Source organism: Phascolarctos cinereus, unplaced genomic scaffold (genome assembly GCF_003287225.1).
Source record: "Phascolarctos cinereus isolate Bilbo 61053 unplaced genomic scaffold, phaCin_HiC Scaffold_5;HRSCAF=322, whole genome shotgun sequence".
Classification (NCBI taxonomy): domain Eukaryota; kingdom Metazoa; phylum Chordata; class Mammalia; order Diprotodontia; family Phascolarctidae; genus Phascolarctos; species Phascolarctos cinereus.
The window spans coordinates 198638047-198656786 of NW_027555958.1; the positions used below are offsets into that span (position 1 = coordinate 198638047).

At 35.5% G+C, this 18740-nt stretch overlaps 1 protein-coding gene across 4 annotated transcripts in view; it reads right to left on the reverse strand.

Annotated features, from left to right (window-relative positions):
* The window catches only part of FAM135A (family with sequence similarity 135 member A), a 121331-nt gene that overhangs the window by 97746 nt on the left and 4845 nt on the right, over positions 1 to 18740 (reverse strand). For all 4 annotated transcript variants that reach the window (XM_021000144.2, XM_021000143.2, XM_021000148.2 and 1 more), the window contains exons 2-3: positions 3820 to 3906; positions 3132 to 3247 (exon numbers count right to left, since the gene is read on the reverse strand). In XM_021000144.2, coding sequence (XP_020855803.1) covers positions 3132 to 3208 — 77 coding nt within the window. In that variant the 5' untranslated portion in view covers positions 3209 to 3247; positions 3820 to 3906. The remainder of the gene's footprint in view (positions 1 to 3131; positions 3248 to 3819; positions 3907 to 18740) is intronic.

The window sequence follows — 18740 nt, forward strand, 5'->3', positions numbered from 1 at the left end:
CCCATCTAAACCAGATGCTCTATTACATTCCTTTCTATTTATAGGACAATCTTTTTCTGTACCTAAGACAATCACATTAAAAATTACATTATCTATTACTGAAACAGAATGAATTCTAATCTGAACTATATCAAAGCACACGAGTCTCACTTTTAAACGTAATACATTCTTTTTACTACCAGATAAATATCTGTACCTGTCTCGATCTTTGGTACCTACTAATAGTTGTGCCTTTTTCACATGAAACTTAATTATCACTATTACAATATTAATAAACCCCAAAATGGGATAAACACAGGGGAACAGGAAAAGGACTGCCACTGAACCACACAGACAAAAAAAGACTTTCTTGAATTCCATTTCTAGTTGATTTTTTAACAAATATAGCCTGAATTCACCAAACATTTAAGTACTTGCTTCTTGCAATGCAGTGGATTAAAGCAATGGCATTTCACATCCTATTTAGGGATATTATCTAAAAAAATTTTTAAAGGGAATACTGGATCAGAATACTTACTTTTCTGAGATTTAGAAATTTTTTCCTTTGCATTCTGTGATTTTTTAAGTATCGAGAATAAATTGGAAAAGCACAGAACAATTTACCCTTCTTCATCATATGAATATATGTAATTAGCAAAACTTCAAATGTCAATTAAAAGAAATAGTTATTTAAAAACAATTTAAAACACTCAAATAAAACATTAAAGCTATCACTAAAGACAGGTGTTTTGGTAGATGTAAAGTACAAAGATCAATGTACCAAGGATCATATTGTATCACGAGGACACAAAAACAAAATGAAAATGACCTTCCTTCTTCTTCTTCTTTTTTTTTTTTAGGCAATTTCAGGCAATTGAGGTTAAGTGACTTGCCCAGGGTCACAAAGCTATTAAGTGTCAAGTGTCTAGTCTGCGGCTGGATTTGAACTCAGGTCCTCCTGGCTCCAGGGCCACTCTCCACTATACAGCCTAGCTGCTCCCTAACCCTGCCTTCTAAGGAACTTATGTTTTATTAGAGAAAAAAAATAAAATGTACATATAAAAATAAATACAAAGTAATGTAGACGATGATGATGCCTGACCTGAGCTTTGAAGCAAAGAATATTCCAGAAAACAGAAGTGAGGAGACTGTGTGTTCCTAATATGGGGGTCAGCCAGTGCAAAGGCTCAGAGACAGGAGATGCACTGCTGTATATGAGGAACAATGGCGACAGGTCCAGTTTGCCTGGACCAAAAAGTACATTAAATAAAGAAAGATATATTTTGAATATTGTTCAGAAAAGCCTTAAATGATAACCAAAAGAGTTTGTATTTGATCCTAGAGGTAACAGGGAAACACTAAAGTTTATGCAATAGATGATGATACCTAAATGTCTCTAAGCAATGGTCGCTTTCCCCAATTATCTACCAGATTTTAGGAATGAAGAAAAAAGGCAGTAAGGGAGGATATAATCAATAACAATTACAGATATTAATTTGTACAAGGATTTATTATCCCCTCAAAAGGCAAAAGCTGTTTCATTTTTTCCTTTGCATCCACAGTGCTTGGCACAAAGTAGGTGCTTAATAAATGCCTGTTGATTCATTAATTCAAGACACTACTCAACACTACACAATGTACACAATGTACAAGGATGGGTATGCCAGTCTTCGCTTTTATGGAGCTCAGAATTTAATAGTCTTCCAAAGCCTCAGCGAATGAAGAAAATAGAAACCAGATTACAGCAGGGAGAAAAAGGTAAAAGCAGCAATTGTTTACACCATATTTAAGAACATAAAGGGGAAGACACGGGAGAAAAACAGAACTATTAGCAGAGCATCTCTGCTCTGACACTATTATCTCCAAAAATATCGTGAAAGGCCAGGATATTAAGCCAAATTCAATACAATGGAATTTAACAGGGATAAATGTAGTTTTATACTTCAGTTCACAAGCTCAATTTCATAAGTACAGTATAGGAGAGGTGAGGTAGGAAGCAGTTCATCTAAAAAGATATGGAAGTTGGTAGTGGCCCACAAAATCAATATAGATCTGTAGATTTCAAGCAATATGAAGTAACTGTGAGATAGCTAAAAAAGCTAAAGATAGCATGTGCTATAGGAAGAGAGGCCCAGTGTCCAGGGCAAGGGGAGGTAGTCCTGGCATACTGCATTGAGAGCATGTGCTTAGTTCTGCGCAATGTATTTTAAGAAGACACTGATAAAACTTCAAAAGGCAACCATAATGACATAAGCTTTCAAGATCATGCCATAAAAAGATCACCTGAAGGAACTGAGAATGCTTAACCTAGAGATGAAAAAATTTAGGAGGAACTATATTATCTTTTTAGGTATATGAGAGAGTAGGAGCTCACTGAGGTCCCTTTCTACTACCAAAAACTCAAAATTTGGTGCTTCTATAAATAACTATCTTCATATATCTGAAGGGCTGTAATGGGAAGGAGGGAAGAATTAGGAGAAATGGGTAGACATTTCAAAGAGGCTCTGAATCCTACAATCCTAGATTATGATATTATTCCCTTGTTCAAGAATTTGCAATGGCATTGCAATGATATCAAGTACAAACACCTTAAGCAAATATTTAAAGCCCTCTATAGACTGGCCACAATCTAACTTTTCCAATTTTATTTCCCAGTAATTCCCAACATGGACTCTATTTATATTTCAGCAAACTCTGTCTCCTTATTATCTATCAAAACATCATACTAATTCCCAAATACATCATGCTTATTCCTAACTCCAAAACTTTGCTCACTGGTGCCTCCTTCACCTGGAAAGCTTTTCTTTCTCCCCTTTGTGTATCCAAATCCAACCTGCTCTAAAATAAATTCTGTGGCTCACCCCGTTCACAATCTTCTTACTCAGCCTGAAATTCTATGTTATTTATTGTTAACTATTTCATGCCTATCTTATTTCCCCAATTAAACAGTAAATTCATGAAGGCAAATATCTAGAATACTTTTACAAACATTCTAAGCGGCTCGAAATACATGTTGTATGAAAAATTTCAAATAACTACTAAAAATCACTAAAGATATTTATTTGTACGTACACGAAATAGAAAAGTAAACTACCCTAGAAATAAAATGTTTTTGAAATTTAAATAATTTTAAGCATTAAATTAATACATACCCTCTTTGAAACAAATCAACATTGTAGAACTTATGTAGCTCCACAGAGAATTCTACCATTGCTTGGACTTCAGTCATTTTTAATTTTACACACAGAAGATAAAGCTAGAAATGTCACTAGTTAATAAAGAAAAAAAGTTAATGAGAAGTGGAGAAGAAAATCAAATTAAAAACAACTTGTTTTCAAATATTTGTTACATAAAAGAAATATGATCTATAGACATAAAATAAAAATTAAATAAAAGAATGCTAAGCCTCCGGATCAATTTAACCAAATGCCACTAGAAAATTAAATACTTCTTTGTGTGTTACCAAATACTGTGAAAATACAAAAATATTTCCCCTAATCTCATATATTAATATATAGACACAGCAAATCATTAGCAAAAGTTCAAAACTGAGTCTGTCTTCTAATATTAGCATCCTTAAAAATTTCAATTTACATTTTATTAAAACAAACTACCCATTACTCCCTTTCCAACTCTGTTATATGCATAAATAGATCCCAGGATTAAGTGAAGAGACATTATTTCAACTCTACAAATTTACAGAGTTTACTTCTAAGGGGCAGCAATTTTTAATTGACAATTTTAAGACAAAATTAATTTTAAAAGTTAGAATGAGAAAACAATATCCTGAGAGGCATTGTTCTACATAAAACTATGTTCAAGAGAAATATTTCTTCTTACCTCTTCTGATCAAAACTTCATCCTAATATATGAATTAGAGAATCTCTTTCTTCCAGTTATTTACTCTTGTTAAAAACACATTCTTTCCTATAAAAAGGAGAGAAATTACAAATAGTGATGGTACGAAAAAAAATTGCTTTAAAGCACAATTATGTCGTGTGTGTGTGTGTGTGTGTGTGTGTATAAATATAATATGTATATTCTATAGGACTTTAGCCAAAATTTTTATAGAAAAGACATTGCCCCCGCATATCACTATTTTTTATTATCAACTACCACATCTCTGCAAAGCAGAACACAAGACCTGGCAGCTTCAAGGACCATCTCAGCTGAGTTCTGGGAGGCTTATCATCAGATTAAAATTTTCAGCTATACCACCTCTCAAAGGCCACTTACTAAAACCAAGAGGGTGCTGGCAAGCTGCACTGGTAGAGGAAGAATTCATTTTGAAAAACATCCCAGCTCCCTGAAATATTAAAGTAGCTCTACTAAGGGACCACTTCTTTATATTTCAAGGAATATGAGGCAAGGATTCCCTCTGGTATATTCAGTTTGGAAATCTCTGCCCACCCTGAAGCAAGAGAATGTTGGCTCATCTTTAAAACGGAAAATGAATAATTCACCTTTTTACATAGAACCACTCAAAGAACAGGATAACATGATATGCATGATATTTGTGCTTCTAATTTTCATTTTTATATTGCTGTTAGACATTTTAAGATATTTTGGTAAAAAGAAGCTACCTGAGAATACCTGATGGTCAATCTTAAATTCCATATACTGTTTCTAGGCAGAAATTATCTTTAATCCTTAAAATAAACAACTTCAGGAATTAGAAATGTCAGAATAGAAAGGCTCAATTAAATCTTCATCTCACAGAAAATCTTCCTTATCTCTATCATAAAGATGTTTACTCACTCAGGTCCCCTACTTCAGAAGCTCAGCTTTATCAATAATAAAATAATTTATCTATGTAGGGTTTTAAAGTTTTCAAACTGGCATATATATTACTTCATATGATTCTTCCCAAAGCTTTATAAGGTATGCAAATTAAGGCATTATTATCCTCATTCTATAGATAAGGATCTGAGGCTCCTAAGTTAAATGTCCAGATGCACACAACAAATAAATGTCTTACCTGAAATTTGAACTCACAACCTTGGTGTGTCTCAACACCAGGGACCCATGCTCTTTCTTACTACACCATGCTACTTGCTCTACAGGGGCCAAAAGATGTCTGAGAAAAGTAATCTTAGGCAGGCAACCTTTCTTACATTCCTTGACTCAGAAGCCCAACTCCCTCAATCAAGCATCAAAGGACATTTTGGGAAGAAAATTTAGAGAGGCACAGAACACGTCCATTTTATAACATGAACACTTTCTAGGTCTTGCATGAAAATAGCATAGGACATTAATCTACCTCCTGTTGTACTAGTTTTCCAAACCTGGTAATCTGGTTGGAGGGGCAAATGACATGCCTATACTACTTTTTCCAGAAGCATCATTTTTATTCTAAGTGCTCTATTTTCTCCCCAGGTCCACTGTAGCCCTATACACCCATTACTTGGCCCATTCCACTGTGCCCTTTGGAATTCTTATTCTACCACCAACAAACTCTATGTACCCTTATGGTTCCAACCACCATTTCATAATATGGACCCGGAGGTCAGAAGGACCTAAATTTAAATCCAGGCTCAGACACTTACTACATGTGAGACTTTGGGCAAAGTCACTTAACATCTGTTTGTCTCAGTTTCTCCCACTATAAAATGAGGATAATAACAGTACTTCCCAGGTACTCTCCAATCCTCCCTCTAGGGCTATCACAAGGACCAAAAGCCTGGCACACGGTGGGTGCTATATAAAAATGCTTTTTCCCTTTCCCTACCTACTCCGTGCCAGGTACACTGCTTCAGTGGTGAGGTTACAAAAATAAAAGTCAGTACTCACTTCAAAGGAGTTTACATTCTACTGGTGGGGGACGAATACCAAAATGTTCACAGAGAAACAATACAAAATATCTTTGAAATAAGTACAAAACAACTGGGGATATAGGAGGGAATTTCAAGGAAATTCCTTGAAGGTGACATCTGAGGTGAGGCTTGCAAGGAACTAGGAGTTTTAAGATGCTAAGGTGAGGAGAGACAGCATTATAGTCAAGAGAGACAGCCTTTGCAAAGGCATGGAGATGGAAAGAATGACACATTTGGGGAACAGCAAGAGACCAGTTTGGCTGTCGGGTAAAGTACATGAAGGAGAGTAATTTATAACCTGTCTGGCAAGAGAGGCTGAAACTGGTCTTTAAAAGCCAAATGTGGGATTACTTTCTTTTCATGGTGTATATATGACCTCCAAGTCATTATTTCAACATTTTCAATGATTTTAATATCTGGTCAGGAATTTCTCTCTACATTCCATTCTTTGCTATCATCCTAGCAGATTTAGAAATATTGACAATCTGATAGCTTGACCATCAAAATCATAAATCAACTCCGACAAACTCATAATCCATTCCATTTCAGTCATAAATTAATGTGTTCACATTCTCTTAAACTTTACTATTTCTTGGCTAGAACTGGAGTTCTACCTTCTGAATACAAACTCCAAAACTTCTAATTGTCCCTTTCTTTCATTCATATTAAACTTTTTCTATGCTGTTGACCTTCAGTCCTTGGTAGCCTGTGTGGTCTGTTCTCCATTCTATTAATGAATCTGCCATGACTTGTGTTATGCTTTTGCCATGGCCAACAACATCCTACCAGATACCCTTTCCTCTCTTGACTTCAGAGACACCACACTCTTCTAGTTATTTATTTTTCAGTAAATGCTCCTTCTCTAGCTTCTTATCCTTTTTCAGATCCCTTAACAAGGAATGTTTATATGTATCAGGGTCTGTCATCGTTTCTACTTTCTCTATTTTTTCTTGAAAATGTTACTCATCCAGTGGGTTCACCTACCACCTATTTAAAGGTGCCCCTCAAATCTTTATTTCTAGTTCTTCTTCTGATCTCCAGACTCAATGTCTAAAACTGTAGCTATTATTTTTTTCTCTAAATCTGTTCCTTCTTTTACCATCACAATTTCTTTATGTGGTATCACCTTTCATCTGGTCTGCCAACTTTGTAACCTTGGGTTATATCTGAATCTTCGCTTTACCTGATCTCATATATACTCAGTTACTAGGTCCCATCGATTTCATCTCCACAACAGCTCTCTAGCCCACTGTAATCCTCCTATTATGGGCCTTCATTAGCACCCACCAGAACAATTACAAAAGACTCCTAACAGTCTTCTAAGCCTCCAAGCCAGTATGAAGATACCATTGGCAGAATCATCTAAACAGAGATCTGGTTATATATATTTCTCAAAAACCATTATTGACTTGCTATCACTTCCCCAGTAAAGCTCAAAATCCTTGGTCTGTTTACTTGAGGCCCTCTATTTTCACTATTCAGTTGTTCTTTCATATTTCTCCAATTTCCCACTTTCTATACTCTAGCCAAACTGGACAATTTTAAGCTCACCAAACATATGCTATACTCTCACATCACCATGCTTTTTGCTCAGCTATGCCTGATATCTGAATATCCTCCCAAAGCTCACTCAAATGCCTTCTCCCCTAAGAAGACTTCTCTGAATTCCTCTAAATTGGCTAATAACTTTTTTTGCAAAGCTCAGACAGCATTTTGTTTTATAATTCTACTGATAAAACTGTTACGCAACACTGTTTATTATAGCTAGGTATGTTGATGTTGTATTCCTTTACTTGACAGTAAGGCTGTAGATGATAAAAGATAAAAACTTAACATTTCTTCCAGTACCCAGAAGAAGGGTTATATACATATATCATGTACTTAATTAAATGTTTTCTACACTTTGTCCTGTTTGTATTTCCTCATCTATAAAAAGGGAACCTTACCATCTACCCCACAGAACTGTTCTAATAATAAAAAAGAAATGACATAAAAGCTTTGTAAAGTTAAAAACATTAAAATATAAAGTGGCATTAGTGTTATTAGTAAAGGTACATCTTACTTTAAGCAGTATATGCATTCCTAAAGAGTTATATGTAATCTGAAAGTCAATATTTTAAAGTTATGATTCCTGATACATTTTAAGGAATGTTATGGTGCATCTTTTTGTAAAGTAAAGACTTTTAGAAAGCAAGTATCTATTGACAATTCTTTGGGAAGAGAAATAAATTTGAATTTTCTCATATTAAATACTTGTTTGTTTAAAGTAATATAACTATAATACATTTTTACATATAGAAGGAATGTTCCTACCACCTACTAGTCATTTTTTGTGGCGTTTTCTATACTGGAATCAAAATAACTAATGTCAAGTCAAGCCTCCTCCCCTCCTCTACTCCCAAATGATTTCGAGCTTCTCACACCATTTTTAGTTTAAAAATAAACAAACTTGTTTTTGATTTGGAATATGGTAAAATACATTAATTAACATCTTACACGACAAAGTAAAAACCTGACCTTTCTGATAGTGTGAACAATGACCCTAAATATGGTATTGTCTGTCTGTCTGTTTCTCAGGTCTCAGAGCTAGTGATGCACTTCTACCAACAGACTTTGCAAACCTACGCCATTTAAGCAGTCTCTGAGCCTAACATCCACAATGCTTATAAAGGGGGGGAATAAGTCTGCTATTATATTTTTTGCAACTTTACTTCTGTACATCCAATTCTAAGAAAGAACAAATTAATTTTCAATGACCTATTCTTTCCTATCCAATCTCTAATGTTTCCACTTCTCCTTCCTTTCTAAAGCAATGTGCACTTATAGTAATAGAAGCAAAGTTAGCACCATAAAGGGTGTGGTAAGGGAGAAAAAAATTAACATTCAAGTTTCTAAAGAAAAAAAAACGCTCCAATTTAATTCTTATCCTCCACTGTGTCCTACTCTAATGCTTCATCATATTGTGGCACTAATGCTGAATTCTCAAAAGCTCTACCAGTACAGTGGGACATCTGCAAGATTCTATGCATGCTGCAGGAGTCTCATGTATGATCCTAGTGGCAGACTGAGTCTGTCCTCAGAGGACCAACATACCTAAGTATGGAGAGGACATCAGTGAACGGGCCAATAATAGGTCATAAAGTCTGTAGCTATGGCAAACTATCAAACAATGAAAAATTCAAAAAGCCCTCTGAATTCAGTCCTCTCCAATTTCAGTGATGGTGGAATAGTAATGGAAAAGTGGGGAGGAACATGATAAGAATTAGTTTTTGGACCATTTATAAGCATTTAACTAGTAGCTATTATAAACTATGTCTTTGGCTAATGATTAAAAATTTGAGGCACCACTGGAATAATCCAAACATATTACTGATCATCTTATGAATAAAAGAAATTAGAAGACAAATGGAAGTTTCAGCTAAATGAAAGAATATCTCGCAAATCCTATTTAGAAAAGCAAAACAATGGTGTTGGCAAAGTTGGTTTCATAGAGCACCCAAAAAACATTTCACTTGTTTCTCTCAACCATGAAGCATAAGCAAAGGGGCATTATGAAGATGGTCACAGCATCAACATGGCTATTAAAGTGGAAGTCACATTTGCATCAGCTGTCTTCTTTAAGTGAGCCCATCAACTAGTTAGAAGAATTTTTTAAAAACAAAACTAAATTAAAAGAATAAAGATGAGAAGACACTGAAAACATTAACAATAGTTTTAACCTGATCTATTCAAACAAGACAACGAGAACAATAAATAAATGGAAAATGGAACAGACCCATCAATGTGTGTTTAATGATTTATTTTCATTATCAGTGGAAAAAGAAGTACACTTTAACCTTAACTCAGTTTCCAAAGAAAATTACCCGTTATGTGACTTTGGCCAAATTTCTTAACCTCTTTGGACCTCAGTTTCCTCATACATAAACTGAGGGGCGTGGATTCAATGACCTCTAAGGTACTTTCCAGCTTTAAATTTATTATCTTACCATAAGATGAAGTTGGCAAGAGTGGCTGAATTGTACCAAGTACATACTGAGAAATTATGTGAGGGCATCATAATGTTCAAAGTATTAAAAGAATCATTTTTTAAGATATCATAGAAAAGATACAGTAATATCTAAGAGGACAACTGGTAAAACATCAATAGCTACCTACCCATATACTTACTTTCAAATTTGTTTAAAGTATGAGAATCATCTACAGATGTACTAGATGTACTAGGATCCTTAATAGAAGTGTAAGGAGACAGACAAGCTTTCACAAATGATTCTCTTAAGGCCAATCTTTACAATTACACAGCTGACTGTAAGGTGTAGTGAAAACAAGGTCCCACTGTGTATACTATTTGTTGATTACAAAAATAAATAAATAAAATAAAATAAAAAATTTTTTAAAAGCATTTAACTCAGAAGTGAAATGTAGTCTAAAAGAATCTCCTTCAATAGGGAAACTTCCATGCATACATTAAGATCACAAAAGATTCCTTGAGAAATGTAACCACAAACTATGCCCAAAGGGCAATCACACTATGCATATACCCTTCGATCCAGCAATACCACTACTAGGCCTGTATCCCAAACACATCATAAAAAAGGGAAAAGAACCTATATGTACAAAAAATATAGCAGCTTTCTGTGGTGGCAAAGAAATGGAAATTGAGGTAATATCCATCATGTGGAGAATGGCTGAACAAGTTGTAACAGAATACTCTTGTGCATTAAGAAATGATGAGCAGGCAGATTTCAGAAAAACCCGAAAACACTTACATGAACTGATGCAAAGTATAGTGAGCTTAAGCAGGAAAACACTGTACACAGTCACAGTAACATTGTGCAGTGCTCAACTATGAATAACTTAGCTCTTCTCATCAATACAATGATCTGAGACAGTTCCAAAGGCCTCACAATGAAAAATGTTATCCACATCCTGGGAAAGAACCAATGCAGTCTGAATGCAAATTGAAGCATACTATTTTCACTTATTGTGTGTGTGGGTTTTTCCTTTTGGTCTATTTCTTCTCTCACAACATGACTAACATAGAAATATGTTTCACATGATTACACATATATAACCTATATCAAATTGCTTACCATTTTAGGGAGAGGAGAGGGAAGGAGAAAATTTGGAACTCAAAATTTTTTTTAAATGAATATTAAAATTTGTTCACATGTAAGTGGAAAAAAATAAAATACTTTTAAAAAATTAAAAACTCCCATTATAGAGAAATGTAACCACAGAGATAACCTTTACTTAAATAACTTTGATTATTAACATCAAGTACAAAACAAGAAGATGTATGCTCAACAAGTATTTAACATTTTCATGAAAAATATCTTAATGGAGGAAGAATTTCCTATAAATGATGAGGTCCTCCATATTCTATAGTGAGTGGATAATAACACTGACTGTAACTACCCCAAAATATCACAGGGACTCCTCCACGATTACAAAAGAAATTTGCCCAAATAGATGAACAATGTCTCTTCGTCCAGACTATGACATGCAGTCCATAGATTTTTGGACATTAGAACTCTTATTTCTGTGACAGCAACTACCATTAACAGTGAGCTGGGTCCAGAACTGTGTAGGAGGAGTAGAGTGTGTGGGAAGTGGTACTGCACTTTTAATTATCTTAGGCTATTTACTGGAGCAAAGACCCATTTTTAAAATACAAATATTCTCCTGGCAATGCTATATAGTCACATATCTGAGAATACCAAAATTTCTAAGGAATCATTGTGACAGATGACACAAAGGTAATGGAAGTATGGTGGCTGTAGGTGCACTGTAGTATATTTCCAATTATTAATTACACAAAGGAATTGATAAGGAAATTAAGATTTGAAAAAGATATGGGGTGATCATGTGGTAAAAGAAATGGATAACAGATGGTCTCAGAGTATTTACCATAAAATATAGGAAGACCTAGAAGGTGGCTTCCAGCAGACTGTGGAAGATGATATAAGGAAAAGAATCACACAAGATGAAAAGGCATTGATAAGCTGAGATTTGCTTCAGCTAAGTAAATACCTATATTAATGAGTTCATGTTCACAAAGTAATTCCTGATAAAAACTGTAAAAAAGAAATGCTTTAAAGATAAAAATATATGCAAAAGTTTGGAATTAAAATTACTTTATGAATATATATGTGCATATATACATATGTATGTATAGAAATATACAAGTGTATATAATTTTATACACACACGATTCTTCAAAGATTTCTCTGAGTCTTCTCTAAGCTTATTATGTCTTCCACTCTAGGCATGTAAACCTTGGTTAATTGTTTCATTCTTCTCAAATACCTCTTCCCACTTACTCTACTAACGTAAAAATACAAATACATGTGCACACATATATGGGAAACTGAAGTTTTAAAAATAAAAACAGATGATGTAGGTACGTATACGTGTGAATGCCTGAGAAAGATAAAATGGAACAGAAAAGGAATTGGCGAAATAAGTAGGGACAATCAATCAATTAATCAACAAACATTTATTATGCGCTAGACACTGTGTTAGGCACTGGGGATACAAAGGAAACAAATTAAATAGCCCTTTCTCTCAGGGAGCTTACATTCTATAGAGAAGAAATAGGTACACATTTAAATTCATACAAAATCAACATATACAAAATATGGAATACAAGGCAATTTTGTTGGGAGAGGCACTAAAACAGGAAATCAAGTCTTATATATGAGGTGTCTGAATGGAGCTGAAAGGAAAGTAGGAGACAAAGGTGAGGAAAGAATACATTTTAGGCACGGGAGACTGCCCATGAGAAAGCAGATGGACTACTGTGTTTGAGAAATAACTAGGCCAGTTTGACTGCATCACATGAAGAAAAGTGATATATGAGACTGGAAAGGTAGACTGGAGCCAGATTGTGAAGGGCCTTAAATGCTAGATAGAGGAGTTTATATTTTATATTAGAGTAACAGGGGTCACTGGACATTATAGTGTAGACAAGGAAGTGACATGGTCACACCAATGATGGACTGAGGAGAGGATAAACTTGAGGCAGGCAAACCAATCAGGTTATTGCAATAGGTAATGAGGGACTGAACTAGTGCTGGTGGCTATGTGAATGGAGAAGACTGGAGATCTGTAGATAGAATTAATAAGACTTGGCAACAGAATGGATATGTGGGGTGAGGAAGAATCAATCAACAATCATTTATTAAGCACCTATTATGAACCAGACATAGTGGTAAATGCTAGAGATACAAAAACAAAAGTGAAAGTCCCTGCCCTCAAGGAGCTTACATTCTAAAGGGGACAGATAAAAACTAAGACTATACAAAATGAGAAGTCTAGAATGGTTTTGAGATTACAAACTCTTGTAATTACTGACAGTAAGAACAGGGAAAGCAAGAAAATACATCAGTTGTATAACTGCTCAAATCCTTTTAGCCCAGAGATCCCACTAGGAGCATACCCCAAAGGAAGTTAGTAAAAGCAACAACAAAATCAGCCATTCATAGAAAAATGTTCATAGAAGAATTATTTGTGATAACAAAAAGCCAGAAACAAAGTCAGTACTCAACAATTAGGAGAATGGTTGAAAAATGGTATGTGGATGTAACAGAATATATATTACCCCATCACAAGGAATATGACTAATTCAGAGAAAACACAGGACAAACACGAAGTGCTATTTAGTGACGTAAAGCCAAAATAATATACACAACCTCAAAAATTCAAATAAAGTCAACATAGGCAAAAAAAGTGAGAGGATAGAAAATGAAAAGCTGATATTCTTTGTTATGATTACTTCTTTTTCAATATTTCCTCACTTTGAAATATCACAGCATAAGAGTATACACAAAACAATAACCAAATATGTCTAAACACTTTATAAGTTTGGGTGTCTCCCTAATTTACTCCCAGTTTTCCTTAGCCTGTGACTAGTCAAATAGTTCCCCAGATCCAAGGACAACTTTCTTTACCCAATAATAACAACACCTAAAGATAGAGAATGTCAATAAACTATTATTATCAAAAAACAGGCATATGAGAAACCTATTACTTCTATCCACTCTAAGACTGACCACTTCTCACATCTTCTTTCATGTTCTACTTATTCTTGATCAAATACCCAGATACCTGGGTCTCATGGATTCCAGCTACGGTAATGGTAGACTTAGGACTTACATGAACTTTATGGCTTTGATTCTGGCCCAGTGACTATACCTTAAAAATAATGAACTACTTGAGCGGTAAGGCAACAATCATAAGACATCCACTTTGGACCGGACCACTAACCAAACCATGCTAGCCCAAGTAGCAAAACATCCCACAATATTCATCCTAAATAAAATCTAATTCTCCCTTTTCCCTTTAGTATCATGGAGTGGTTGGTTAATGCTACAAAAGTCAGTCGTTCCATAGGTCTTACAATAGGGCATCTTGAGTATCCAGGATCGTGGGAAGTTACTGCCTAAAACAGGTATATGCCACAGTTCCTAGCTGGATTGAACCTTTCTAATTATTGATGTCCTACAGTGTTCTATCCTGAGTCCTCTCCTTCTTTCCTATACTACTTCACTTGGAAATCAGCTCCCATGGATTTAATTACCATTCCTATGCTGATTCTCAAATCCACCTATCCTAACCTCTCTGCTGACCTCCAATTTCACATCTCCAACTGCCTGTAAGACATCTGAAACTCAACATGTATAAAACCAAACGCATTATCTTTCCCTCAACTTTTCCTCCCTTCCACTCCACATCTTTATTACTACTATACAGGGCAACACCATCCTCCCAGTACTTCAGGCTTGCAACCTAGGGGTCATCCTCCTCACAATCTTTCACTCTCCATAGCCAATATGTTGCTAAGGCCTGCGAATTTCACCTTTGAAACATCTCTTGAATAACCTTCTCTCCTCTAACACCACTACCACCCTGGTGCACCTCATCAACTCATGCCTAGACTATTGCAGCAGCCTGCTGGTGAATCTACCTGCCTTGAGTTTCTACTCATTCCAAGTCCATCCTCCATTCAGCAACCAAAGTGATTTTCCTAAAATGCAGGTTCAACTATATCACAACACTCCCACCTCCACTCTCCAATTCAAGAAACTCTAATGGTTTCCTATCACGTCTAAGATCAAATGCAAAATCGTCTTTTTGGCATTCAAAGCCCTTTATATAACCTAGCCCCCTCCTACCTTTCCAGTATTCTTACACCTTGTTTTCTGCCACAAAGTCTTCAATTTAGGGATGCTGTCCTCCTTGAAATTCCACGAACAAGACATTCCATCTCTCAGCTCCAAGCATTTTCTCTGGCTGCCTCCCATGTTTGGAGTACTTTCCCTACTCATCTCTGCCTACTGATTTTCCTGGCTTCCTTTAAATTCCAACTAAAATCTCATCTTCTAGAAGAAGCCTTTCCCAATCCCTCTCAATTCTTGTGCTTTCCCTCCGTTAATTATTTCCTATTTATCCTGTATATAGCTTATTTGTATATATTTGTTTGCTTGTTGTCTCCCCAATTAGATTGTGAGCCCCTGGAGAGGAGAGGCTGTTTTCTGGTTCCTTTTCAATCCCCAGCACTTAGCACAGTGCCTGGCATATTGTAGACACTTAATAAATGTTCACTAACTGACTAACAGAACCCACTCCAATACCCAGATTATCCAGATATGTTTAACACAGCCAAAGCAGAGAAGCTGCCCCCACACAGGTTATTCAATTGTACTGTATCAGTCTAAGCCCAACATCCCCAATTTCAGTCAACCAAATCTATTCACATTGACTCATACTAGTTATGGTAATTAGAAAATGAAATGGAAAAAAAAAAGAAAAAAAGGAGGACAAGACTCATCACATCCCCTCCTTCCTTGCAAAAATCCTAGTGCTATTTGTTTAAATAAAATGGGGGGGGAGAATTATAATTCTGCCACAACTATAATTTATCACCATTTCTCACCTTACTACACTATTTTGGGACTTCTCTGACTGATCTGTCTATTATCTCACTGTATTAGGTTCCTTTTCCTCCTCTTCCCCACCCCTAATTTTGAGCTTCCTTTTTGTGTTTTGTCTTCCACCATAAGACTATAAGCTCCCTGAGGGAGAGCCCTTTTTCAAATTTATATCCCCAATATTTGCACAGTGCCTGGTACACAGTAGGTGCTTAATAAGGGTGTATACTTGTTGCTTTGCTGTAAGCTGATACGTATATATTTTAGTGGGGTAAGGAGGAGTTCTAATAAATGCTTCTGAGAATTGAAGGTGAATCTATTTGTTGCTTTCAACATCAGGAAGCTAAATAATAGTTAACAAGTTGAGACAGGCCTTTTTTGGCTGGGATTACCATTCTATTTTGCTTCCATACTTAAAGGCTGCCTGATTCAGTAGACAGAATCCAGGAAATGGAATCAGAAAGACCTGGGTTCAAGTTCCACCTGACTGACTGGAAAATACTTTCCACCCACATAATCATGGGCAAGCCACAACCCCTCCCCACCCCACCCCCTTTTTGCGAGGCAATTGGGGTTAAGTGACTTGCCCAGAGCCACACTGCTAGTAAGTGTTATGTGTCTGAGGCCAGATTTTAACTCAGGTCCTCCTGACTCCAGGGCTGGTGCTCTATCCACTGTACCACCTAGCTGCCCCACACAACTTCTCTTAAGCCTCAATTTTCTCGTCTGTAACATGGGTATAAATCATACCCATAGTATTTATCTTAAAGGGTTTTTGTGAGGCTCAAATGAGATACTGTATGAAAAGGACTTCGCAAACCTTAAAGTTCTATATGAATGTTAGGTACACCCACACTATGTCCCCAGTCTTTGTTGTAACTGACTCACATCAATCTCAAACTACATGCTCTAAGCCCTTAATCACTAATGGTAGTTCATAAATGGAAATCATTGAAAGAATTATCATTCTTAAGGATGTGAAATTAGAGCCAATATATAATGGGCATGTTACAGCATTGGGAGAGGCTTTTCATTAATATCATCTCACCAATCACAACCGAACAAAGATTCTGGGGAGGAAGGATGCTGAGGCCACATCATTACTAAGCAAGGAGCAGGGAAGAAAGACATGTCCAGAACCATAACAGTATATCAGTGCATGCAAACAGGGATGATGTGGGTGGGGTGAGTAAAAAATATAAGCCATAAGAAACTGAAGTTCTGGAGAGAGAGGATGAGGAGGAAACTATAGAAATGTCAATTCTCCTAGTCTGATACTGACTTCTTGCCTGAAATCTCTATTCTAGCAACTCATTTTCTTGATCCTCTTAGTCCTTTGGAATTCCATATACCAAAGAAACACTGGGAATGGTTTGGTTATGTCAGGTTCCCAATTTATCTATCACCCTGCTCTCCAGTGTATTTATAACTATAAAAATACCTCTGAAGAGAATAAAGTAGATTTTAAAAATAATTCTCTTTTTAAGAGGAAAAATATAAAGAATAAGAAGAGCAATAATAAGTCACAAATTATATTTTAGAGGGTTGCAATAAATTTTTCTTTTAATACAGAGATTTCCTTGTGCCTAATGGAGATCTACCAAAGAATTACTGAATTGATAAGGTATATTCAAAGACAATAAAGAGGTGAGATTTTCTATCAGAGGTATGGGAGGGGAGAGAGGAGAGAGGACATAATCCAAAACTCTAGATTCCACTAAGAATAAAAGCAAAAATTACCCCAAATTACCATTTAATCAAAAATTTAAATGGCCATTGCACTTAAGTGATTTATATTCTTCATGTAATTATCATTATTCCTTAATTTAAAAATCTCAAAGCAAATCTCAGCAAAAGGGACAACAAATTTTAAAAATCAATTTCCAATTAAACTCATTTTTCTTAAATTTGGATTTAAAAGGTTATATTGTCCTTTAAAAGGCAAATGTTATTAGTGCTTCTGAAATCAGAAATAACATTTGAATACTTACATCATTTCTCTCAAAATAATCATTATCTATAATATCATTTTACCTAATAGCATGTTTTGTTGAAACCAATTAAGGACATTTTAGGTGGAGTATGCCAGTTTGTTTTTTTTCCCTAAGATGAAAATGATGTTACTTTTGGCTATCTACTTACAGTAACATGGATAAAGGAAATCCACAAATCACACCAAAACTGTATTTCCTAGGTAAGTGTTAAACAAATCTTATTGCTTTCTACAGTCTTGCTCTAACGGCTCATCTTGGCATGGAGATAATCCTTAGTTCTTAAACGTTATGGCAGCAGAGCACAAAAAGTGGTCTAGAACAGCTTAAGTTTTAAATCTGGTAAGATCACCGTCCTTCTGAAGGTGGGCTACCACATGATAAATCTTTTTGTTTATGGTAACTGATGAAGATTGCCTACTAAGGCAAGGACCACGTGTGATTTTTATGGAGGGAGTAGCCATACCAATGAAACTATAGTCTGTTGCACTGAAGTAAATATTAGGAACTGCTTTAAGTAGTAATCCCTGAATACATTTATAGATAATTAACTGCTTGACTGTGACATCTTAGGTAATAGCTAGAGAAACTCAGTTTCTTATTTTTTTTTAACCTGACAATTAATGAAAAGGTAAGCTGGGAAGGGGAAAGGAACCTAGTTTACAAAAATTAATTTAAACAAAAATGTTCAGGGCAGGTGCTGCATAAAACAAGGGTATCTTGCATTGGAATCCAGAACGTTTTTGTATCTAAGTACTGTTATCTTGTAGGTACTGAGCAGCTAGCTGCTTGCCCTTTTTTTCTATATTGATCAAGTCAAGATTAGCTGTTTCAAACACTTTAGAGGATGTAGACTTTAAAGAAATACTAAAATCTAAAACACTGCCCTGAGATCTTACAGCATAAGTAAAAAGTATTTCTTCCAAATGATCACAACTGAGTCACAATTTTTTTGGTCCAGATACGTGATTTCATTAGTGTAGGGAACTACTGGTGCAGAAACTTCTCCTACCAAGGCAGATGAGCAA